At 42.2% G+C, this 26075-nt stretch overlaps 2 protein-coding genes across 2 annotated transcripts; both read left to right on the forward strand.

Moving 5' to 3' along the window:
* Positions 1-300: 300 nt before the first annotated feature.
* On the forward strand, positions 301-14504 carry wbp11 (WW domain binding protein 11). The gene is made up of 12 exons (XM_080723917.1): positions 301-439; positions 4441-4527; positions 4868-4899; positions 5023-5116; positions 5882-6078; positions 7850-7983; positions 8304-8467; positions 8874-9092; positions 9486-9617; positions 10119-10409; positions 12106-12291; positions 12626-14504. The coding sequence occupies exons 2-12, from the start codon at positions 4464-4466 to the stop codon at positions 13288-13290; spliced, it is 2178 nt and encodes a 725-aa protein (XP_080580043.1). The 5' UTR covers positions 301-439; positions 4441-4463; the 3' UTR covers positions 13291-14504.
* Positions 14505-17074: 2570 nt separating this feature from the next.
* On the forward strand, positions 17075-23303 carry LOC308283615 (large ribosomal subunit protein uL3). The gene is made up of 10 exons (XM_080724079.1): positions 17075-17094; positions 18662-18854; positions 19124-19292; positions 20256-20391; positions 20594-20780; positions 21043-21203; positions 21309-21410; positions 21490-21585; positions 22331-22450; positions 23152-23303. Exons 1-10 carry the CDS (start codon positions 17092-17094, stop codon positions 23194-23196), a joined length of 1212 nt encoding a protein of 403 aa, XP_080580205.1. The 5' UTR covers positions 17075-17091; the 3' UTR covers positions 23197-23303.
* Positions 23304-26075: the final 2772 nt, after the last annotated feature.

The raw sequence follows: 26075 nt of genomic DNA on the forward strand, positions 1-26075 counted from the left end.
ATTGAAAACAATACAGTTAAGGGCACATTGTTTTCATGCAAATACGTTCGTATTTTACACAAGTACATTTTGAATTCCGGACTTTTACTATTTCTAAATTTTTACTAAGAAATGTGAGTAAGCTTTTTTTCCTCCACTGCTTCTTGTAACTCGTGGTAACTTAAAACATGCAGTGTTCTACACATGTCCACCAGCAGGAGGCAGTACATGAAAACCCTTGCACCCCGCTACTTTTTGTGTGTCTTCGGTAAGTTCCGGTATTGCTCGCGGCATAGTAAACATGGCGAACCACTAGCTCGGTTTCAGTGTGTTCTTTCATTCTCATGAAGAATTGGAAGCGTTATATTCACAGATAGCAGACGGTATTGCATTGTTTACCTGTCGCACGGAGAAGTGCGAGTGTAGGGCATTGTGCTCTACATTTTCCACTTGAAAAGAGGTAAGTGAATTAATTCATGCCACAGGTCCGTCTCTAGAGCGTTTCTTGCTAACGGTTAGCTACAACGTACCAGTGGCTGCATTGCTGTCACTAGCTAAGGTTACCATTACCAATGCTAGCGCTCAGGCTAAGTGTACAGTTAGCTGACCTAGAAGACCACCATAAACTGTTGCTAACTCTTACTGGTAAAATGGCACCGTTATTAGAACCTAACTTAAGTAAAACATTGCAGTTATGTTGTTGCAAAAGCATGCATCGCTGCGATAGCTTTATAATGTACATGGATTTTTGTCTTGCATAACTGATGAAGATTAACTCAAACTAGCATTGGGATCAAGAATATAATTAAATTGTCCATTATTGGTAACGTTTTAATTAGTACCGTTCAATTTAACAATTATTTTTACTTTCTGGGGCTGTGTTAAAATAAATGTCATGCCTCTATGTTTATGCCAAATACTTACTTACATAGCTACGAATATGACTATGGGTTCTCACTTGTTATATTATATTTTAAAGTGTCGCAACAGTGAAAACAGCACATTATTGGTAAACAGTGCTCTTATTTTACATTCCACAGACCAGAAAACGGAGTGCTCTGGCCACGTTCAAGTGTTTAGAATCTAAACTTTAGAAACATATCGTGTGTTGTTTATAGACGGTTGTGTCTCCCCTCAAACGAGCACTTGCCCGGTCGGGCAACCCGAAAGCAAACTCCACCTGCCAGAAAGTTTTATTTACCTGACAGGGACAGGTGGGCAACCCAAGTAGTCCGGTTCACTATGTTAAGAAATGTTTATTCGTTCAACATTTGTGGGGATTTGTAAAACTATACATTTTTGGAATCTTCAGAGCATGGGGAATCCAAAAATCTTTGTTTACATTTGCACAGAAACCTGCAAAGCCGCCATTTTGGACGTTCAAAATGGCTGACATAAAATACATAATTTGTGCCATCTTGGCTTCTAGACAACCTAGAAACTTAATTAAACATGCCAATCCTATGTTTTCTGGGTCAAGGAATCAAATGAGTAAATGATGGGTGTAAAATGTCCTGGACCCCCACCCCCTTTCTGGGTGTTATCTATTTTGGGACCTCCCAGAACAGTACGCCAGCCAGTTAATGTCCGATTTTCATAATATCAGAGTTGTTTTGTAGGTTTTAAAACATCCCGAGTTCATTTATTACACTTTTAAAGCAGCCAGAATGACCTGTCTGACTTTTGGTTGGGGTCTTTCCTCACCTTGGACCCCCCAGACAGACCCCTGAGCCTATCTCAGTAATCGCTCTGCTCCTGCTCCAGAACAATGTTAAATTATATCATAATTGAAGCATAAAAGTTGTTGTAGCTGGGCTCTGGAAACAGAAATGAGTAGTAGCAAATCACAGGAGTCTTCCACAGGGGGTCTGGGACCCCTGGGGGGTCCTCATAGTTACTACAGGGGGTACGCCAAATCTTTATGGGATCTTTTTTTTTTTTACATTTGAAACTTTGAACGTTTTTAGGTATCCTGGGTTATGTATTGTACTTTGATGGTTTATTAGTATTCTCAGTATTATTTATATATTTTGTGTGTTAGACAGTTATGGTTGACAGGTGTTACTGCAGGGATTGCAATAATTAATTCTTACTTTGGGCGTGCAGAACAACGTGTCTATTTATTGCACTGCACTCACACTGACAACACAACACGCACACCTCTTTGTATTGCCCAAAACCCTCACCCTATCCAAGAGCCCATGGTCAATTATGCCCAAAGAGATTCACTACAATACAGTAATTTCAGACATGCAGGATCTATTCGTCTTCATCATCGTCATCTTCAATGTCCAACCTAACAGTGTTGACAGTGTCTCCACCATAGCATAGAGTAAAAGGCAGGTTATTTGACTACCTGCACCATCCCTTGCAAACTGCTTTTCAGTCACATTATGAGCTCAAGTACTTCCTTTGGAGCAGGGAGGGCAAGACACCTGACTGGAACATACCCTCCACTCTCTGAATGCCATCTATTTTCTTCAATTGGTGGGCAATTTGACAGGTATGATTTATCCCTCATTGTGACGTAGTTGGCACAGAGGATATGTGGTAACAGTGCAGCACAAGTTGGAGGTAGTATCTCAAGCTCTAAGTTCTTTGACAGAAATAGTTCCCATCTGAGTAATTGCAGGGTTGTTGGACCTTTTGAACTGTAAACACGGCATGCAAAATGCTCCAATGATGTTGATGGATGCTGGACATTAATAAGCTCAGGAGGAAACCTTGCCAAGGTCCTTGAAGCGGTTTATGGCTTGGTCATCATCATCAGGCTTCGAGTAGGCATTGACCCATGTACTTTGGAGATTCCAACAAATGTTCTTCCCCAGTCAGCAACAGGTAGATTGTGTAGGCCAAGGAACCCTTGACATTTGTGACATCCAATAACTTGACCTCACTCGAATATATCTATATTCTTTTTTTTTGTATCTGTTGCAAATTTCAGAGAAGTAACAGCAGGAGGACATCAGTGTCGGGTGACCAAACACATATATCTCGCAAAGCACCATAAGCAGTAGAGGCAAGGACTTGAGTAATCAGGGCCTATTCATGTGTGTGCACTTCCTCAAAATCATGTCCCTTGATGAATGTATTGTATTATGATGCCTACTTTGTCATAACTGACAAATTGCCCTGAGCTTCCACCAATCGAAGAAAATAGATGGAATTCAGGTTGCAAGGGACGGTGCAGCTGCTCAAACAATAACCTGCCTTGCACTCCTCCCTGCAAATGCTATGTTGGAGACTGTCAACACTATTAGGGAGGACATATATTGTAGTGAATCTCCTTGGGCATAATTGACCATGAGCTCTTTAAGAGGATAGGGTGTGTGTGTGTGTGTGTGTGTGTGTGTGTGTGTGTGTGTGTGTGTGTGTGTGTGTGTGTGTGTGTGTGTGTGTGTGTGTGTGTGTGTGTGTGTGTGTGTGTGTGTGCAGTGCAATAAATGGACACGTTAGTCTGTGCGCCCAAAGTAAGAAGTTGCAATACCTTAATTCTTGCAATCCCTGCAGTAACAACTGTCAACCATAACTGTCTAACACAAAAAATGTTATAAATAATACTGAGAATACTAATAAACCATCATTATACATAAAAATATTAAAAGTTAAAAAAAAAGTTTCAAAATATAGATTTGGCGGGCCCCCTGTAGTAACTCTGAGGACCTCCCAGGGGTCCCGGACCTCCTGTGGAAGACCCCTGGTATTTGCTACTACTCCTTTTTGTTTTCAAAGCCACAACAACTTCTATGCTTCAATTATGATCTGATTTAACATTGTTCTGGAGCAGGAGCAGAGCGATTACTGAGATAGGTTCAGGGGTCTGTCTGGGGGGTCCCAGGTGAGGAAAGACCCCAACCAAAAGTCAGAAAGGTCATTCTGGCTGCTTTAAAAGTGTAATAAATGAACTCAGGATGTTTTAAAACCTACAAAACATCTCTAATATTATGAAAATCGGACATTAACTGGCTGGTGTACTGTTCTGGGAGGTCCCAAAATAGATAACACCCAAAAAGGGGGTGGGGGTCCGCAATATTTTACACCCATCATTTACTCATTTGATTCCTTGACCCAGAAAACATAGGATTGGCATGTTTAATTAAGTTTCTAGGTTGTCTAGAAGCCAAGATAGCACAACTTATGTATTTTATGTCGGCCATTTTGAACGTCCAAAATGGCAGCTTTACAGGTTTCTGTGCAAATGTAAACAAAGATTTCTGGATTCCCCATGCTCTGAAGATTCCAAAAATGTATAGTTTTACTAATCCCCACAAATTTTGAACGAAAATACATAGTGAACCTGACTAAAGTGTCAACACCTGCACTGGGAGTCGCATAATCTCTTTAACGTCACTGTTCTCCATAGTCTACCATCTCATCACTACACCTAGTGTAGGTGATGATATCATTTATATCATATAAATAACATACATCCAGCTGCTAACTTCAGTTGTTCATTGACAGGGTGAAGGAGCTGAACCGTCACCATGGGGCGACGTTCGACCTCTTCCACCAAGAGTGGAAAGTTCATGAACCCCACCGACCAGGCCAGTAAGTACTGTACAATCACTCTGTAAGGAACTGTAAACTTATTCTTGACTTCTTACTGAGTGATCCGACTAGCAGCATATCTCATATTAATGCCATTCAATTGACACAGACATGTTTGGCAACACTTATACCTGCTTATTGAAAGGACATTTACAAGTAATCAATCAATGTTAGCATTTGTTCAATATGAAGGTGCATTGGTTATATGGTATCCATAGAAATTAACATCATCAAAGTATGCTTGTTGTGATCATGGAAGTAGGGTGATTAATGATTATGACCTATCCATACTTACATATCTATGATTATAGCTAATATTTACAATGTGCTTATTCTCCAGGGAAGGAGGCCAGGAAGAGGGAGTTGAAAAAGGTATTTGTTGATTAATAGGAATTATGAAATTGTTAGAATGGCGAGTTGGCATCGCATTACTTAAAGAGACGTTGATGCTGTTGCCCTTCATTATTGTCCTTGTCTATTTTAATCCACAACCAGAACAAAAAGCAGAGGATGATGGTACGAGCAGCTGTGCTGAAAATGAAGGATCCAAGGCAGATCATCAAAGACATGGAGAAGCTGGATGAGATGGGTGAGGGTTCATCATGTTAACATAGTTATATGAAATCTACATATATACACGATGGATAGAGTTTACATTTTTTCTGCTGGGAAAGAACACTAAAATGGGCTGAAATTGAAACAATGCTTTGTAAGCAGAGAGACAGAGACCACGATGTAAATGCATGCTGTTTATAATGTCCGATCTTTCACCCAGAAAAGAATTTTCGGATTACATGAATGTGTTAATCAAAATCCACTATGAAGAAAACATATTTTAACCACCCGTTAGCCAGAGCGCTAAGCCCTTTGGCTTTGCACACAGGACAGTTGTGTTTTTTTTCGTTTGCTGCATGAATAAAACGCTTTGGATTTGGTGTGCAATGCTGTGCGGAATCGGCACTGCGGATCCCAAAAGGAGTCATAAAAGAAGTGATGAGTTTTTTACCGCATGCGACAAGACGCACAAATTGAACTGGGTTCGATCAAGAAAAAAACGCACAGCCGCAGCCACTCGTCGCACGTCTAATTCGGATCCGGTGTGCATGAGGTCGTAGAGAATCATTGTTTTCTTTAAAAAAATGAAATTGTCCGTTTTATCCGTGCGGATAAACGCGCCTGTGTGCAAAGGGCTTTAGCCAGAAATAACCCATCTACAAGATCTCGACGCGTCACAATAGATGGCTATTTTTGCCGAAGTGCTTTGGCGTAGAGGAGGGGGGAAGGGAATGTGACTTCGGTCCGTTTAAGTAGTTATTAAACAACTTCTATTTTATTCTCTTTTCCCATGTGTCAGAGTTCAACCCAGTACAGCAACCCCTGCTGAACGAGAAGGTGTTGAGGGACAAAAGGAAGAAGCTACGGGAGACATTTGAACGCATCGTCCGTCTCTATGAGAGAGAGAACCCTGACACCTACAAGGAGCTCCGCAAACTGGAGCTGGACTATGAGACCAAACGAGGGCAGCTGTCGCTCTACTTTGACTCCGTCAAGGTGTGTTTGTATGGCCGCCAGACATTGTTTCTTTTCTTCCTGGGTATTTCTTTGTGTATATAAAATGATATCATAGTCACAAAAGAGCACACGGACATACGGTTGTCACGTTGCGTGAGTGCATTATTATAATTAACTAAAACTAGGATCAAAGTAAGACTAAAAGTCAAACAAGTGTGTACTGTTAGTGTTAACTGAAACAATGGAAAACTAATTGCAACTAAATAGAATGGTAAAATAATTGGCGCTATGCCTAGTGGGACTGACTGGCCTAATAAAAAGGACCATAATGACACTGTACTGTAAGTAAGATGGAAGCAATCGAACATACAGCAGTGAATGCTGGCTGCCGTAAAACTCCAAAGGAGAAAAACATGCTTTGATGTGATTCGATTATCTGAAAATCGCTAAAGTTGTAGAAGGAAAGCGTCACAGACGTATATGGCACAACTTTGACTACGATCCCATAGTAGATAAACGGAAATGTGTCGCGACGAAGAGCGATGGTGACATTTGTGGGAGAGCGCTAAATATGAAAGTCCATGTCAGAAACTGTTACAGAGCAGCATAGGAAAAGATCCAGTTGAGGGAGCTGGAAACTTGATGCTCAGTCAGACAAATAGACTGGAGCGGGCTAGGTTAATGGTTCATGGTTCAACAATAATCACTAATAATTTTGTAAATCGTATTTGATGCATTCTTTCATCCAAGTACCCATTTCATCTTCTATAAATCAAGACCTCATAATACATGAAAAAAACAAGAATAATATAAAACTAAACTGAAAACAAACTGAAAAAAATAAGAAGAAAAAAATAGAAACAAATGGGGTCAACTGGTTATATTTTTAGCATGTCCAACATAAATAAATACCTCCATTTGAGAGCAGTTTATTTAAAGGTTCTGGTCAAAGCAAAGACATGTGGACTTTAGCCTAGTTTCACCAAATACAGTAGACAAACATTTCATTTTCTCTAAAACAGGTATAAATGGTCTAAAAAAGAATACAATTTTCTACCTTGCAATGTTTCTAATTTTGAGAAAAGAAGTAAAGTACATCCAAATGTTCAGGGGATAGACACTGTGGATCCAGTTTGTTGACAACCAGCTCCACAGTAGAAAACTGAGGTTACGTGCTTAGCAAGGACGCTCATCCTCTAACTGGTGAAATGCATTGCTCACTTAGCAAAAGGTTAATTTGTCTGCTCCCCTCTGAGTAGAGCATTGATTGCTGGGAATCTCATGATCAATATCATCAATACCACAAAGTCTTTGACGCTTTCAGCTGCGTTACCGGAAACTTGTAGTCGGTACCTGTCCTACATCAGCTATTTGAAGAGGTGACATTTCATAGTAGTGGAGTGGAGACATTCTGAAATGTACTGTACCTATGCATAAATCTGATGCATGAAACGACACTCTTACAACCCAATGTGTAGATTGCAGATATATTTCATATATCATTGAACTCCGACTCCATCCATCATCCCACCCTTATTGAATTGTACAACTTTTGCAGTCGTATTTGTCAGAAATCATCCAAAGAAAAGCAGTAGATTACATGTTTAAATGTGTAGGATGGATGCAGGAACACATTGCATACTGTACTATACACTGCATATTACCACCTTTTATAGCAGAGAAGCAGTGACATAAAATTGATTTACTGGTCTTATTATGGTATTATTATTTTCAATAGTGTTTCTACATGCTTGGTTGTCTCTCTTCTCTTGCATACTCTTTTATAATGTTTTTCTCTTGTTTTGTCCAGAATGCAGAGTCAGTGGAGGTAGACAGTATCCCATTGCCAGAGATGCCCCATGCTCCCTCCAGTATCCTTGTTCAAGACATCCCACTTCCAGGCGCTCAGCCTCCCTCCATACTGAAGAAAAGCACTACATTTGGGTGGGCATTAAATTGCACTGTTTTCTGTGATTTAATTAGCCTAATAATGCTGTCTCAGTATTACCCATAGCATGTACTTATGAAATATATTTCATATATATGATGAGCATTATTAGTTCTGTTTTGGGGTCATTGACTACATTGTTATTTTTTAGATGCGTATGGACCTTGAGCTCCATGTACAATACATCTTTAAATATCCTTTTGAATGATTCTGACACGGCCAATTATATTTGTAGGGTTTAAATGGTCACCTTACCACTTAACTACATTTCTCTTACACTCTATTCCTCTTTCCTTCCTTTTCTCCCCTCCCTCAGTAAGGGACCCTTGTCATCATCTGGGCCAGTGTCTGCAGCAGTGGCAGGCGTCCCTCGTTTGCCTCCAGGAAAGAAGCCCCCCGGCCCCCCACCAGGCCCGCCTCCGCCACAGGTCCTGGCTCTCTATGGTATCCCAGCTCGACGTGCTCATGGCACTGACACAGGTAACACAAACATCATAATCAGTTTCACTTGGTTGGTTGCTCTCTAGGTTCACAATACAACAAACATAATGACAAATAATGAAATACAGATCTAATATAGAAATTAACAAATTAATTGAAAGAATAGAATAACAAAACAAAAACAGGCAAAAGCCGGTGTGGCTGTAGGTGGCATCATCTGGGATTCTAGATATACAGTACAGTAGAACATAGTGTTTTGGTCATTTGAATTAGAGTTTAATTGTGTTTTTAATTTCCTGCTCAAATTCTGCCTCATTTTAAGAGAACGGTCAAGCATCTGTGAATATGTGCAAGCATACATTTAATTTAGTTAATCTTTATGTTTCACATCTAAACCCTGAACTAATGTCATTCTCTTGTCACTCTGTCTGTGCTGCCGGGGCAGAACCCTCTGTTCCTGGATTAGATTCCGCCATGGACCTGGGAAGAGAGCGGGACAGCGGTAGTGAGAGCGACGTGGACGACGGGGAGGAAGACGACAGCGATTCAGAGGAGGACAGCGAGGGAGAGCGGGACGTAGGAGGAGAAGGAGACAGGAGGATGATAGTGGAGAGGCAGGACGACGAGAGGGCAAGAGAGGAGGAGAGAGAAAGAGCCGACAGAGGTGAGTGTTTTGAGAAATGTCTTTTATTACATATGCTCACATCATCATGGAAACTTGGAGAGCTGAATAAAAAGAAATCCGCAACTGTAAAAGAAAAAAGAAATTTGTATTATCGAGACCGTTGGGACACGAATGGTAAGATTAGATATATCACAAACCTGCCGGTACTGAGGCCTAAAGAAAAGCAACACATTAACATTTAGGAAGTAGACTATATATCATTTCCTTAAGCATATTACAGTAGATTCGATTCAGTTCATGCAAATCTAACCCATCCCATATGGTTTTCAAGTGCTATAACCCGCATATTTATTCTGGTGACATGTCAACAAAAAAGGTTTTTGTTGCTCTGCAATAACATTTCCATTTGACCAATGTTATTTTCTCTTGCAGGCCGCAGCGTACGTTTTGCAGACATGCCCCCACCAGCGCCCCAGGGCCCAGAAGGAAGGAAGAAGAAGAAGAGGCTTGTGAAGAAGACGAAGGCTATCACTCCTCTACAGGCCATGATGCTTAGGATGGCAGGTACTATGCTCCTGTTGTCACCGGACAGTAATCAGATTATTATTAACCAACAAAAAGGTTATTTTAGAAGAAGAAAAAGAGGAAAAGGAAGGTATTATACACCTGACATTGTGTAGTTGGTAACCACTGAAACCCTATTTATTTTACTAACAGTGGTCTATACTTCTTTTCCTTGCTACACTAAATATCTTTGCTGGAAATTCTACAAGCTCACAAGGGGTCACATTCTGACCTTGTATTTTCACTGAATGTTCACCTCAGAATGAGGACGCTAAGTTTAATTTGATCAGGAGGACTTATAATAATAATAAAAATACATCCAATGTACATACTGCAACTCTTTTCTGGGTACTCAAAGTTGCTTTACAAAACAAGAAATCAAAACAACTTTATTACTTGATATTACCTCATTTCAGTTACATTACATTACATTATTACAAGATTGCCACATGAACGTACCCTTGGACAGTTCATAAACACAATTTAAATGTTGTCTTTCAGGTCAGTCCATTCCAGAAGAGGACGAGGAAGAAGAGGAGGTGGAAGAAGAGTATACAGACGAATCAGACAACTCGGACATAGAGGACAGAGGACCTCCTGGGGAACCCCAGTCTCATCTGATGCCTAATCAGCGTCTCCCCCCTCCCTCTGGGCAAATGGGAGGGCCGCAAGGACCTCCACATTTACAAGGTCCACCAATGGCTGGCCCTCCGCCACCACTGGGACCACCTCCAGCTCCTCCAATGAGACCTCCAGGTCCACCGTCTGGCCCGCCTCCTGGACCCCCACCTGGTCAGTAATACAGTGTCCATACCTTCTTGTAGCTTCACAGGGGCTACAGACGCAGACATTGGAACTGAGTGCCTACAGTATATATACACTAGTAAGACACCCGAGGGTGGAATGCGACCTCAGGGTGACATGCAACCTCGCCCTAAAGGGCGAGGTCGCGCCAATTCTTGACAATCTGGCCAACCACAGCGTTTCTCTGACGATTCTAGTTGTTGTCATTCTGGGGGGAGTTTGTTCATGTTTTTGTGAGGGTATCAACCCTAGGAGACACGGGGAGAACACGCAAACTCCACACAGAAAAGCCCTATCGCTCACACCCTAGGTTGGGTTGGCGATAGGGCCTTTCTGTGTGGAGTTTGCCTAAACATGGAGATGTGGTACAGAAGGACTCATATATGGGCATAAAAAGTATGTCATGTGACATCACTTCCTGTACAGACAGTCAGACAGACAGCCATTGACTCCGACCTAACAATGGCTACTGTCTATGACGGTAGTCCCATATGACATGATGTACTAGACTATCTCCATATATAGTGTTATCCACATCTCCATGTTTAGGCCAAACAGATTCGCTCCATTTCTCCATGTATAGGTCCAAATGCCCAACGTTGAGCTTGACAACGAAACGTTCTTAACACAGCCGCCCCCATATTTACTTTAGAAAATATGTTAAATTCTAAGTACGTTTCGAGTACCGGTTTGATACAAGAGCGAATAAGCACTACACTTCTGGAATCATGTGCGTCGACTTAAAGTTGGATCCAGGCCTAATACTGTCAACGTGTTCTCCACATCTCCATGTTTAGGCCAAACAGATTCGCTCCATTTCTCCATGTATAGGTCCAAATGCCCAACGTTGAGCTTGACAACGAAACGTTTTTAACACAGACGCCCCCATATTTACATATATATATAAAAAGTATGTCATGTGACATCACTTCCTGTACAGACAGTCAGACAGACAGCCATTGACTCCGGCCTAACAATGGCTACTTTCTATGACGGTAGTCCCATATGACATGATGGACTGGACTATCTCCATATATAGTGTTATCCACATTTCGTGTAGCCGCCCTGTACAGGAAGTGATGTCACAACTTGCTGACATCACACTGACATCACAGAGGATACGGAAGGACGGTCACGAGGATACGGAAGGTCACTCAAGCGACATGGTTCTTCAGAGTATATGCGACCTTCGGTCGCAATTAGCGCAACCTGTGTTTGTACCAGTCATAACTCTGGCACCTTCTGACTGATCGACTTCAAACTTGGCATGTGTGTCGCTAATGACCTGGGGTGTGAATTCAGTCATCCAGAACCAAAGAAAAAAACATGAATGTCTGTATCCGTCTGTTTAGGATGCACTGAATCTTTGTGTTGTGGATGTAGACAACATCAGGGTCCCAGGGATCCCTGTATCTCCATATTTGGTTGATTGTATCGATTGTATGGTAGAAGGTACCGCACTGTGTACTCTGACAACAGGTACAACGGCTGGGAACTCTGACAAGAAGTGTGACTACAACTGGTATTGCATTAACGGGTGGGGCATGCATTTCTAACTTGCATCGTTCTCGACTTGCAGTGTTCTCCAGTAGGATGTTTCCCATTTATAAATAACCCATTGATGTTATTAGTTCATCAAAACACTGTTATATTGTCATATGTATTCTATGTATCGCATACTCAGGTGCGCCTCCGTTCTTGAGACCTCCTGGTATGCCTGGAGGTCTCAGGGGTCCGATGCCACGTCTTCTTCCCCCTGGACCCCCACCTGGTCGGCCCCCAGGCCCTCCTCCTGGTCCCCCTCCTGGCCTCCCGCCTGGCCCCCCACCACGAGGACCCCCTCCCAGGCTACCACCCCCGGCACCACCAGGTACAGTGTGTGCATGCATTCATCTGTATTAATCTGTGTGTTATTAACTTGTGCAAAAACATGTTATATCAATTTGTGTGTGTGTCTGTGTATTCTGCATTTGGTGGAGAACATGACCTCAGTGTTCTCTTTGTCAGATGTTGGACCATAGTCAAAACATACTTATTTTATACAAAATGTTGCTTGGCCACTGCTGAACCCAAACTATCACAGTAAAATATAATTTACAACAAACATAACGCGACATTATGTTTGAACTCCACGGAAAGGTTTTCCAGTTATGATGGAACATACATTCAATCCCTAATCCCATCTGTGTTGCATCTGTTTACAGGCCTCCCCCCTCCTCCAAGAGCTGGAGGCCCCCCGCGCCCCATGGCACCCCCGCTCACCCTTTTTCCCCCACCCCTCAACGCCAACGTGCTCAGTGCACCCCCCAGCATTGTACAGCGGCAGAAAGGTTCGGGCACCGCCCAGGAGGGCTCCCAGCCCAGCATGCCCCCACCCGCCATGCAGATGCCCATGCGTCCCGGGGGCATGCAGATGCCCCCGCCCCCAGGGACCACCGCCCCCACGCCGGGTGCAAATCCTGGCGGCAACCCCCCCAGCCACCACCACGCGGCCACCATCGAGAAGCGAGCCAACATCACCTCAGTGGCAGCCGGGGGAGGGGCCGGTCTGGCAGCGGGCGCTGGGGCATCGGGAGCCACCATCTCTGCAAAACCTCAGATCATCAACCCCAAGGCGGAGGTCACCCGCTTTGTGCCCACGGCACTGCGGGTGCGTAGGGACAAGCACGGGGTGGCGCCGGGGCCTGCGGAGAAAGCAGGGGGAGGACGTAAGGGGGACGAAGGTATTGGATCTGGCCTGGGGCAGAAGCAGCAAGCAGCTGCTGCTGCTGCTAAGCCCACACAGATGGGCGCGGTGCCTCAGCCCAACATGAAGACTAAGGATCAAATGTATGAAGCCTTTATGAGGGAGATGGAGGGACTCCTGTGAGACTGGATAGAGGAGAGCATGGGGTGGCTATGTTTGAGAGGAACACAAAGGCGGAATAGCAGCATCTTGTAAAGCAGTAATATTCATTCTTAGTTTCTCACACCACAGAATCATTAGTATAAACCACCCACACCCAGCCAAATGCCAAATTTGTCAAGTATATAAAATTTGGTTTCAGAATCATTAAAAGAAAGCAGTATTTTCTCTACTCACTCTGCTCTGAATGCCAGGGGCGTTTCCGCTAAAGGCACTAAAACTGGCCAAATTTAAATGGGTTTTTGTCACCAATCTGATCTGTTTTCTATCAAATAAAAAATTGGAGCTACAGAACTGTTTGTGTGTGTGTGTGTGTGTGTGTGTGTGTGTGTGTGTGTGTGTGTGTGTGTGTGTGTGTGTGTGTGTGTGTGTGTGTGTGTGTGTGTGTGTGTGTGTGTGTGTGTGTGTGTGTGTGTGTGTGTGTGTGTGTGTGTGTGTGTGTGTGTGTGTGTGTGTGTGTGCGTGCGCGCGCGTGTGCGTGCGTGCGTGCGTGCGTGTGTGTGTGTGTGTGTTCGCACTCGCAAACATGCTTGTGTGTCTACTGATCACTCACTGGATAATGACTTCAGTATGTTATCGAGTCGTGATTTAGCCCTGTCCCAAATAAAATGCAAACTGAGCAATGGTGATATTCCAACTCCACAATTCAATGCATACAGACTTTTGATATGCTTTGTCATTACATTTTAACATACACGTATATTGTGTTAAGAAACAGATCATTGGGTTTCCTTTACAGGTTCGTCTGAGTTTTCTGTGTTGAATAATGTAAACCAGCTATTTGGTTAGCCTTGAGGCTTACGTTAAAATCGGTCACATTCTCCTAATGGAAGGATTGCAAGAAAAAGGATTTTGTTCAGTTTGACTCGATGGATTGATGTTAGGAGGGTCTTGAACAGCATTTGCCAGTGTGGATAACATTTGTTAAATGTATTGACTTGTGTGCTATTGGAACACATTAACAGGCTTTTACATCAAGCAGCAAAGGTGAGAAGTTTTAATGATGTAAAAACAGGAATTGTAGAGATAACGATGCCCCCTCCCTCCATGTTTTTATATTTGTTTCTTCCTATCAAAGTAGAATGTTCTTTTTTCCAACCAACTGTATGTGTTTGTTGATTTGGCTTTACATGACAGCAATTCATTTTTTTATGACAGTAAAATGTTTCTTGTATTATCTGAAAGTGCTTCAACTTCAAACAACGATGTGGAATGTGTGTTGATGTGGAATATAAGACCACACAAATATACATGTCTGAAGCTATTTGGTCTGAAACGAAATAAATACTTGAAAAGCAATCTTTATTTCAAAATGATTCCTGAGTGGAAATCGGCTCATTACTGCAGCCAGCAGCAGGTTTACGGTAGTTGTAAATTACTAAATGCCTATGTTTTAGCAAAATGCACAAACCTCTTAAATTGAAAACCAACTTTTCAAAACTGGGGATGAAAGCACCAGGAAATCTACAGCTGTTTGTGCTTAATAAGCAGAGTGGTACAAATAGGTCCAAGTAATCAGAAGAGATAGAGTTTCAAACAGTACAGTATTAATATAGTTTGATTGCAAATACATGCCCACAAGTGTAGCCCAACAGTAGTAGTTTATGGAAGTAAGAATGTGCATTTTTCTAGCCTTGTATCAAGATGGTCACAAATCTGCTATTTTGTACTTTTACTTTTAGTACTTTAAGCACATTTTGATGTCGACACTTTACTACTTTGAATTGAATTACCGACTTTTACTATAGAGTATTTCTATATTGCTTCACTCAAGTCAAATATGTGAGTACTTCTTCTTCACTGGTACTTTGACCATAGAGTGTGCTGAGGCAGGCCTATGTGAAGTCAGCTGCATTAGCGTTAGCTGCAATAAGACTTCCGGTGCCGATCTCTTCAGAATAAGAGTACCCCTGAGGCAATTGAAAAATGTTGAAAAACGAGTAATTGTCCCATGATATGCACATTCAAAATATAGATTAAGCATTAAAACGAACACACACAATGCTAATTGTGTTTCTGGGTAAAAAAAAAAGTTTTATTAACATTAGAAAAACATTATAAATGGATAAATGCAGTTCACTGGAGTGCATAGCCTTTACAAATTGGGCACTGGACAGGAGGCGGCTCTGGGCACTGGACAGGAGGCGGCTCTTTGCGTCGGCACTTTGGAGACACGCACGCGTTCGGGGAGACCTCCTCTATCACTCCACACTCTCCGCTAAGCAGGAGAGGTGTAAAATCAATTTCTGTTGGCTGTCCAGTGCAGCCACTCGCTCAAAATAGTGACATTTTCAGACATTTTCAAACTCTAGTTGGCGCTGGAGAGCAGACGGCTCTTTGCGTCGGCACTTTGGAGACACGCACGCGTTCGGGGAGACCTCCTCTATCACTCCACACTCTCCGCTAAGCAGGAGAGGTGTAAAATCAATTTCTGTTGGCTGTCCAGTGCAGCCACTCGCTCAAAATAGTGACATTTTCAGACATTTTCAAACTCTAGTTGGCGCTGGAGAGCAGACGGCTCTTTGCGTCGGCACTTTGGAGACACGCACGCGTTCGGGGAGACCTCCTCTATCACTCCACACTCTCCGCTAAGCAGGAGAGGTGTAAAATCAATTTCTGTTGGCTGTCCAGTGCAGCCACTCGCTCAAAATAGTGACATTTTCAGACATTTTCAAACTCTAGTTGGCGCTGGAGAGCAGACGGCTCTTTGCGTCGGCACTTTGGAGACACGCACGCGTTCGGGGAGACCTCCTCTATCACTCCACACTCTCCGCTAAGCAGGAGAGGTGTAAAATCAATTTCTGTTGGCTGTCCAGTGCAGCCACTCGCTCAAAATAGTGACATTTTCAGACATTTTCAAACTCTAGTTGGCGCTGGAGAGCAGACGGCTCTTTGCGTCGGCACTTTGGAGACACGCACGCGTTCGGGGAGACCTCCTCTATCACTCCACACTCTCCGCTAAGCAGGAGAGGTGTAAAATCAATTTCTGTTGATACTGCAGTAGTACCAATACTTTAAACTTTTACACATGCCTTGAATTCTGGAACTTTTACTTGCAAAAAAGTATTTTTATATACCATTACATCTGCCCCGTAACATTTAAGGTTAATAATAGTAAATAGGCCAGGTATTGTATACAGCCAATTGGTAGGATGGATGGGATTACAGTAGAACGAGTTGAATTGAATTGGATGGAATTGTGTTAAGTGGCCTTTTATAGCTTGCATTCCATGAATTTCAATCTGAAAGAACCTGGAAAATTGTGTATGAACAGCCAATTGATAGAATTGATAGGATTACAGAAAGAATTGAATTGGAATGGAATTGTGTGAAGTGGCTTTTAATGGCTTGCATTCCACAAATTTCAATCTGAAAGAACCTGGAAAATGTGTTAGGACAATTAGAAGTACACTAGTATAGAGACATACATCATACACGTACTTCTTAAATACATTTGTGTCTTTTAAATAAACATTATTTAGTTGACTTTTATTTTGAAGGCTGGAGCTTCGCTTAATGCAGCCAGCTGGCAGGCCGGAAACGCTAATGCAGCTGACTTCACGGACCTCTGAGGCAGCTCGATGTGTAGAACATTACAGCCTTCGAACAGTCAGACAGCGACATCTATGGGCTATAAAGTGATGTAGCCTACTATGGGGCGGTTCTTGAACGAGGACAGATCCCGCTGGATCCCGCGATGTTTGCTTCTGTATAAAAGCTGTCCCATTTCCTTTTCCGGTCTCTCTGGGATTGGAAACAGGCACGATGGTGAGCTTTGAGCACGCTGTCGCTGCATGTTGTAAATTACTGCACGTATCGTATTCGTATTCATTTAATGACAGACAATTTGATACAAAAGCCCATTCTCCACTACTCGGCCTAACCAGAACTTTCCAGAACCGAGAACTTTAGCTAAAAAACCCGTGAAGTACCTTAAGCCGGCGAAGGTCCAGAAAAAAGGGGCCTGGTACTAAGACTGCCGCGGCCGCCACGTTTATCGTTTACCGTCATGATCTTTTATTTTCGTGTCCTGCTTCATTTTCTTTATTCTTTTCACGACATTGCTTGTACACTCGACGCCTATTTTAGCAGTGATGGAAAAACTACTTGCCTTCTCAAGTAAAAGTAAAAATACTGCAATGTAGATGTAACGTTACAAGTAGAAGTCCGGTAAACGGAATGTACTTTAGAGTAAAAGTGCAATTCTTATCAAAATGTACTTTAAGTAAAAGTACTCAATATGCAGAATGTCCTTGTTTCACAACTTCTCAAATGTCTGCCATTTTCAAATGGCTGAAATGTACATGTGGCTGAGGCTGACGTAGTTAAGAGTGTTTTGTCATATTCAAATGTAAAAATTAACTAAAGTTTTCAAAATGTAGTGGAGTAGAAGTACAAATAGTGTGGCAATTGTTATCCTACAGCGGCCATGTTTTGGGTCAAGCACAGGTCTAATAGGCTATATGCATATACGCCATTTTGTTCTACTTCCGGGTGTCTTTCGACTTCCTTCACAGGTGTTACCGATGATACTAATGAAGGGTCTGTTCCATTCTGGTCAAACAGAGTCAGGGTGCTGATATTGTGCATGTTGGCTCACTGGAAATACCCTGCTACACCAGTGGGTCTCAAAGTGTCCTTGAGTGGGTTCCAAATGTCCCCATACAGGTGTGTAACTCTCAGAGTGTACAAATGGAAGCAAATGGTCCATTTGATTCCATTTGTTGATTCCATTTGTACAGAGTAATGGGGGTCCTTGAAATTAAAGAACCACTGTACAATAAATCAAACAGACCCTTCATTAGTATCATCAGTAACACCTGTGAAGGAAGTCGAAAGACACCCGGAAGTAGAACAAAATGGCGTATATGCATAGAGCCTATTGGAGTAGAACATTCGTTCCATGCTAATCAAACAAATGAAACACCTGTGTTTGACTCGAGATGGAATTCTAAGACAAATTGGTTATAGTAAATTTATCCCCATTGATTCTGGATATGGGCCCAAATGCATTTAAGTCCCCATCCGGAATCAATGGAGGTACATTTATTGTAATCAAATTGTCTTAGGAATAAGTCATTTTGGGGTTGAACTACTTTAAGCAATAGCCTTGTAATCAGTTTGTTTTGGGCTGTTTTCAAGCCTTGTTAGTCCTTTGAGGCACTGCGATACCATATGTGGACCCTAGTCAAAGAAGGGTTTTTTTTTTTTACTGACCAGCGGGTCATTTTAAATGATTAGCGGTGAATAATGTCATAATGAAGTGGGTGGCATTGCAAAGGCCCTGTATGTGCTCCCTGGATTTTGTTACTAACTGGTCTTCTCATTTCCACAGTCTCACCGTAAGTTTTCCGCTCCACGACATGGCTCCCTGGGCTTTCTGCCCCGAAAGAGATGCAAGCGTCACCGTGGCAAGGTCAAGAGCTTCCCCAAGGATGATCCCAGCAAGCCTGTCCACCTGACTGCCTTCCTTGGCTACAAGGCTGGCATGACCCACATTGTCCGTGAGGTCGACAGACCAGGCTCAAGTGAGTGCAGGACCAGTGGGTCCTCCAGCTTCTACTTAAAACATGTTGTAAATGGGAGTTAATTCATGAATACCTGAGAGGTAGCTGAAGTTATATATTTTTTTAACATGGTAGCCTGTCTGTGATGAAGTTTCTCGACGGGCGGACAGAATGGGTTGGTAGCCCTTGATGAATGTCGAGTACTGAGTGCGGTCTATCTCAAAGAGTTGAGGATGCATTTCAAAAGCCAAGAAGAGTATGTAACTGAGTACTTCTGTGACTTTTAACAGAGATGAACAAGAAAGAGGTGGTTGAGGCCGTGACCATAGTGGAGACTCCTCCCATGATCATGGTTGGTCTTGTGGGCTATGTTCAGACCCCCCGTGGCCTGCGCTCCTTCAAGACGATCTTTGCTGAGCACATCAGTGATGAGTGCAAGCGTCGCTTCTATAAGAATTGGTGAGTCATATAATTGATTCAAAATGTGTATTTAAAGCATTACTCAACACAAAATGTTAATAACATTACGGTGGCCCCTTGTTGCAGCTCCGCTCGGATGCCTTGGGCCATCTGATGAGCTCTGGGCTCCTCTGGCAAGTGGAAAGCAGTGGTGGACACTAGTAACTGAGTAGATGCACTTGAGTACTGTACTTAAGCACAGATTCTGAGGTTTTATTACTCTTGAGTAAATTTCTAAGGCCAATTATTTTACTTGATTAAACTTCTAGAAAGGCTTAAAACTACTGTTAGGTTAGCTGTTTTGACAGAGGTTATCGAAGGAGAATTGACAAACATGGCTACTACATAGCGCCCGACCCCCTTCGACTTCTTGGTATGCAAAATAAATATACATGATGTTTATCTAGTGATCATACTAGTTCACGGTTTCTGCATATCTTTTATGGGAGTACAAGAGTAAAACATTTTTAGTAGCTTTGGTTCCTCTAGTCATTTGTATAAAGTAGTGGTTCTACAAGCAAGCACATCAGTGAAAGTGGTTTCAGAGTTTTCTGAAACAAGTTAATAGGTCCTATAAATTGTGAAAATATTACTGTAATTCATTGATGCAAAATATGAAAAGAATGTCCTCTTAAATACTTGAGTACATTTAAAAGCAAGTACTTTTTTACATGAGTAACATTTTGACTGAGCTACTTATAGTGGAGTAAATTGACCAGGAGTATCTGTATGCTTAAGTACTGGGGTCAAGTACTCTGTCCATCTCTGTAAAGTGCTTCTTAGAAACTGAGCCATGAGCCGAAACCACCTGGTTTAAAAGCTGTGACTGCCCTTCTCCTCCAAGCAAAGGAGGAAGGGTGAACAGCTGTGCATTGTGTTCTTCCTCTGGCCCACTGTGGTTATGAAGGACCTGTGCCAACTGTGCTTCTCTCTGTATACTGCGGTCGCGTTGCATGCTCACAGGTACAAGTCAAAGAAGAAGGCCTTCACCAAATACTGCAAGAAGTGGCAGGATGAGGACGGGAAGAAGCAACTGGAGAAGGACTTCAATTCCATGAAGAAGTACTGCCAGGTCATCCGTATCCTGGCCCACACTCAGGTCTGTATATTAGATATATTGCCTCAAATCCTATTCTCCCCTTGTGTGTATGTGATGAGACCACGGAAACTGCGTCAGGCATGGCGCCCGAACCACATGAGGAGACAAATCCGCTGCCTTCCTTCTGACACCACAAGCTCTTGAATTTATATGTCTGTCATTTTATGGGCATTCTTTGCGTTGACTGTTTTTATCATTGCAGATGCGCCTACTGCCCCATAGGCAGAAGAAGTCTCACCTGATGGAGATTCAGCTCAACGGTGGCTCAATCGCTGACAAGGTCGATTGGGCCCGTGAGAAATTGGAGCAGGCCGTGCCAATCAACACAGTCTTCACCCAGGACGAAATGATTGACGTCATTGGCGTCACCAAGGGTCATGGAAACAAAGGTATGTCATGACATAATTATCCTTGGTGTAATCTGTTTAACCAGGTGTTTGGCAGCACTCATGTCTCCTAGGCTAGGGCTGCATGATTCTAACTAAAATGGCAATCACACATTTTGTTTGAGATCATGATTCTTTATTTTCAATGACTATTTATTGCACTCTGTCAGCAAAAAATGCATGTGCTGTTAAGACTGGGCTTTAACATGCATTAAAGCATTTGAAAGTTTATGAAGACTGAATTTTTCCCCCTTCTGCTGTGTAGGTGTTACCAGCCGTTGGCACACAAAGAAGCTTCCTCGCAAGACCCATCGTGGTCTGCGCAAGGTGGCCTGTATCGGTGCCTGGCATCCTGCTCGTGTGGCCTTCTCTGTGGCCCGTGCTGGTCAGAAGGGCTACCACCACCGTACAGAAACCAACAAGAAGGTTGGTAATGCCATTTATCACTGTTTAATTGAGCTCTTGTATGAGTTGTCAGTGTTTAAATTGCATTTATGCAAGTTGGAGGTATTAACCACCACATCTTTGTAGATCTACAAAATCGGCCAGGGCTTCCACACCAAGGATGGAAAGGTCATAAAGAACAATGCCGCTACGGAGTATGACCTGTCCAACAAGAGCATCAACCCCATGGTGAGTGTGCATTAGTGTCAGCAAGTATGTAGCATTCCTGTTTAAACTCAACTTATATAATAATTATGTCTGTCTCTAGGGAGGCTTTGTCCACTACGGAGAAGTGACCAATGACTTCATCATGTTGAAGGGCTGCGTGATTGGGACCAAAAAGAGAGTGCTGACTCTGCGCAAGGTGAGAGCAGACAATTGTACATTTTGAGTGGACTATTTTAATCTACTTTAACTTGGATGCTTGGAAATCTGGGCAGCCACTTGACTAAAATTTTGCTCCTGAAGTGTTCCTGCAGTCAATCCATGCATAAGTTTAATTAAATCATGGCATGGCCAGTACTGTTTCATATTGTATCATATTTCTGATGTACATACACTGCACTGTACGTAACCTGGTTCACGCTCCATTATGAACTTGGGTTCCATTCCAGTGCTAGATTGAGATCCAGTGAGGCAGGGGAACAGTGCCCTTTTGTGCTAGTTCCCTGTTCACTCTCTGGGAACAAAACCACTTGACCAGCTCGTCAACTGTAGGAATGGCAGAAATCTGTTAATGACCTCCCTATTGCCCCTCAATGGGGCGGACTTACAATTAACCTGTTAAATGTATGTTTAAATTATGCTTTTTTTTTTTATGAAGAGGTAGCAAATAGTATTTGGCAGCATTGTCATAGAAATGCTATAATGGAAGAACGGCTGTACCCAGGCCAGGGTCTTTGAGTACTGTTAAAGTAATCCCCAGGTTTAGTGAATGAATTGACTGTTGAATTTTATTTCCGTATCTGACTTACTGAAAATTCTACACGTCTTAAGCATTTGTATGTATAAACTCTAGAATGCAGTTTCTTGGAAATTCTTGGTGCAGAAACACGGATCTTAAATAGTTAACTACCTGAACTAGTCTTAATGCAGTTTCTCCCTTTCAGTCGCTGCTGGTGCAGACCAGCCGCAAGGCCCTGGAGAAAATTGAACTTAAGTTCATCGATACCACCTCCAAGTTTGGCCACGGTCGCTTCCAGACTGCGGAAGAGAAGAAGGCATTCATGGTAAGACTTAATGCATTTCTCATTGCACCACACAGCAGCTTTCAAGATCTCACGACTTGTTTCCACTGCATACTGGTAGTTTATTTTTGGGGGGGTAGTTTCCACCTGAGAAAGTTATGGAGAGTGCCTTGTACTTTGTGATCACCATTTATCAAGTCTCTTTACAGAGTGCATTACATTCACCCATTCACGCACACATTCATACACAAATGGCAGAAACATGCAAAGCCCAACCTGCTCACCGAGAGCAACTAGGGGTTCAGTCTTGCACAAGGACTCTTGGACTAACTCTGGGTGAGCCCAGGATTAAACTGGGAACCCTTCAGGAACCTGTGTTCTAACATGGCAACTCTACCCCGAGCCACTGCTGCCCCTGCTGGCAGAATTGCCCCTGCCACTGAGAGTGACTATGCATAAAAGGATATTTCTAATGTCTGTTTATCTTGGTTGGCATTAATGTGTTTAATGGTGACTTGTGTTGGCACAAACAAGTTATATGTAGTCTGTTTATATCTATCTTATTTCTGATATACACCCCTGAAGTGTACTTAACCTGGTTCACACCCCATTAACAACTTAGGTCCCATTCCTGTGCCCTGATTGAGCTCTAGTGAGGCATGGGAGCAGTGCCCATTTATGCCAACTCGGTTGCAAAATATTCTGTTTTTCCTCTTTTTTCAATTTTTTTTTTCTCTCTACAGGGACCACTGAAGAAGGACCGTGTGGTGAAAGAGGAGACTGCGTGAAGTCTTGTTTGATTGATAAGATCATGCAAGTGTTGCCGTTTTAAAAAACGAGTTGTTTGGACACACACATGCATCTTTAAATTTGATTAAAAACGATGAAAACAAAAGACTGTCTTATGTTGTCAAATCAATTTTCAATGTTTCTGTGGTAAAGTTTTAGATGGTGCCTTACCATTGAAGTTGAGAGCAATATTATGTGGATAAATGTTGAATACATAATATTTCCTTTGTGTGTCTTAATACAATATTGTTTCCATGAATGCCATAAATTAATGTGTAATTAAGTGTGGCCACATTCACCGACGTATTTCTTTTGCGCTAAGATGGCATTAACTGGCTATGCCCGTGAGGACTTAGCAGACACTGTACAGGAGGGTCCCACTCAGACTCATTGCTAAAATGTTGGTCTCCACTTAACATGAGACCAGAGGGCCACCAGCCATTCAGATGTCCTCAAAAAGCCTGCAAGAAAACTGCATAATTTCCACTTAAGTGGATTTTCATAAGATTTTCAAGGTCTCAGAAGCTTGGGGGCAATTGTTCTCCAATCATTTTGAGTTTTGTCTTTCCCAACCAAGCAGTTCTACAGACTTGAGGAAAGAATGGAACTAAACCTGCCACAAAGTTAGGAAATCTAACTTTGGTTGATTTATTATATCTCCCCTTTAATGATACCAAATTGTATTGTGTGTTATATCATTTTTATCGTTGATTTGTCACCTTTACAACGAGGTACAGCTTGTAAGCATCGGGCATTCGAGGCATGAGCTGAGCTACACAGCCAAACGTGTGGGTAGCGCCGACCCAAAATTTGACAACATTCGGTCCATTATACAGTATACCCCCCCGTTTAATTATGCCAAATGGTATTGTGTTTGATACCATTGTTATCGTTGATTCGTCACCTTTACAACGAGGTACAGCTTGTAAGGATCTGGCATTCGTGGAATGAGCAACACAGCCAAACGTGTGGGTAGTGCCCCTCCAAAAATGGTCAAAATGGCCTGGCAGGCCTGCAATACTGTTCTTTTGGTGTTCACCTTTGTTACTTGGGGCATTGAATGATTGCACTCTCACAGTAATAAGGAAAAGAAAAAAACACATATTGGCCATTTTTACACTTTGTTAATGTTAAGCTCAGTGTCAGGGAAGCCCAAAACGAGATTAACTCATTAACTGCCAAAAACGTGAATCCCTTAAAAATCCCGTTGTACCACCCTGCCACGCCCGTGAATCCCGTAAATAAAAAATGAATAATTTTTTTTTTTCAAAATTTTTTTTTTGGACCCCAAAAACGTTAGTAGGCATGATAGCGATCGCGAAATTGCTTGTTTAACCCCCATACAACCCCCATACAACTCAGGTAGCAGACCTCCAAGCTCACAACAGTGTAAAACATAATGGCTGCTATCTCATGAATGCCTGAACGGATTTCCATTCGGATTTTTTTCGTTTGAAAGCTGTGAGCAATGTGGACACACGTGGTGCATTATCTAGGCATGGGTGTGCATGATCCGTGCACTATGAATTACATGGAAGTCTATGGAGACGAATGGCAGTTAAAGAGTACGAAGGTATTGTTAAATGGCAGCATATGAGTTAAATGCCAGCAGAACAGTATATTGCAAGCCATTTTGGCAAAATGTATGGGGGCGCACCCCACGTGTTTAGTAGTGCTGCACTGCTGCTCACTCCATGAATAGCGGATCCTCACAAGCTGTACCTCGGTGTAAAGGTGACAAATCAACGATAAAAATGATATAAAACACAATACAATTTGGTAATATTAAAGGGGAGATATAATCGACCAAAGTTAGATTTCCGAACTTTTTGTGGCAGCCAATCCCCTGAAGTGGTACACTTAAAGGAGTAGTTCAATATTATTATTTTTTTGTGTTTGTTGCATTCCTAGACAAAAATGTGATTATAGAGAATTTCCCCCCAATGGGAAATTCACTATAATCAAAACGTCTTAGGAATGCGACTAAACGACAAATATTATTGAACTCAAGTCTCCATAGACAAGTCGTTTTGGGAGTGAACTACTCCTAAAGACCGTGCACTGCTGCACAAACCTGTCTGTTGGAGATATCTATTGGGTTTCAAGTTTGTGGTGATGCAATTGAGTAAAATACTTATTTACTATATATAATATATTTTCTATAAATGCATAGTGGAACATGATTATTGGCAAATAAAGGGAAAACAAGCATTGCTGAGTGAATGCCTTGAAAAGCTGCCTAAAGGGTTATAATGTTTAGACTGCTAGCTACAAGCATGGACTGATATTTCTGGGTTCATTGCTAGAGGAAGAAGCTCAAAGCTGGCTTTACAATGTGTCAACATGTAGCATACATTGAGATACAGGCTTAATTTATAGTTTTGACTTTCTTGCAGTTATCCGAGAAGGGTGGAGAAGAGCAAACTCAAAGATGATAGGCCTACAAAGATTTGGATCCAATGTTTATGCATCACTTTCCATTCTGCTAAAATGGAAGACATCAGAATTGAACAGTAGGTCTATATGTTGTATGTACACTATTGTTAGGCTCTATGTACAGTAACCATTGATACGGCTCTGTTTCATTCTTGACTGATTGTTGTTACTGTATGCCAATATGATTAAACGCGCACGTTGTGAGTGGGAATATCAGAACCAGGTGGCTTTGGAAAATGGCGAGAAATAAGGTGAAATATAGACATGATTTGAAGGTAACAGCTGAGCAAGGAAGAATGGTCTGTGTTAAATTGTCCATTAAAAAAATATATACATACATACACATGCACATTAGTGTAAAAGTGTAAACTTTACACTAATGTGCATGTGTATGTATGTATATATTTTTTTACACTGTAAAGTATATGCAATATTAAAACAT

The sequence above is a fragment of the Nannobrachium achirus genome (genome assembly GCF_963921795.1).
Source record: "Nannobrachium achirus genome assembly, chromosome: 4".
NCBI lineage: Eukaryota > Metazoa > Chordata > Actinopteri > Myctophiformes > Myctophidae > Nannobrachium > Nannobrachium achirus.

Bases quoted from the DNA above. Each gene is read 5' to 3' on its own strand.
- wbp11 (XM_080723917.1), top strand. From the start codon at position 4,464: ATGGGGCGACGTTCGACCTCTTCCACCAAGAGTGGAAAGTTCATGAAC. The intron at 5,117-5,881 runs GTGAGGGTTCAT...CCCATGTGTCAG, and splicing joins GGAGAAGCTGGATGAGATGG to AGTTCAACCCAGTACAGCAA. The intron at 8,468-8,873 runs GTAACACAAACA...CTGCCGGGGCAG, and splicing joins TGCTCATGGCACTGACACAG to AACCCTCTGTTCCTGGATTA.
- LOC308283615 (XM_080724079.1), top strand. The intron at 20,781-21,042 runs GTATGTCATGAC...TCTGCTGTGTAG, and splicing joins CAAGGGTCATGGAAACAAAG to GTGTTACCAGCCGTTGGCAC. The intron at 21,204-21,308 runs GTTGGTAATGCC...ACATCTTTGTAG, and splicing joins GTACAGAAACCAACAAGAAG to ATCTACAAAATCGGCCAGGG.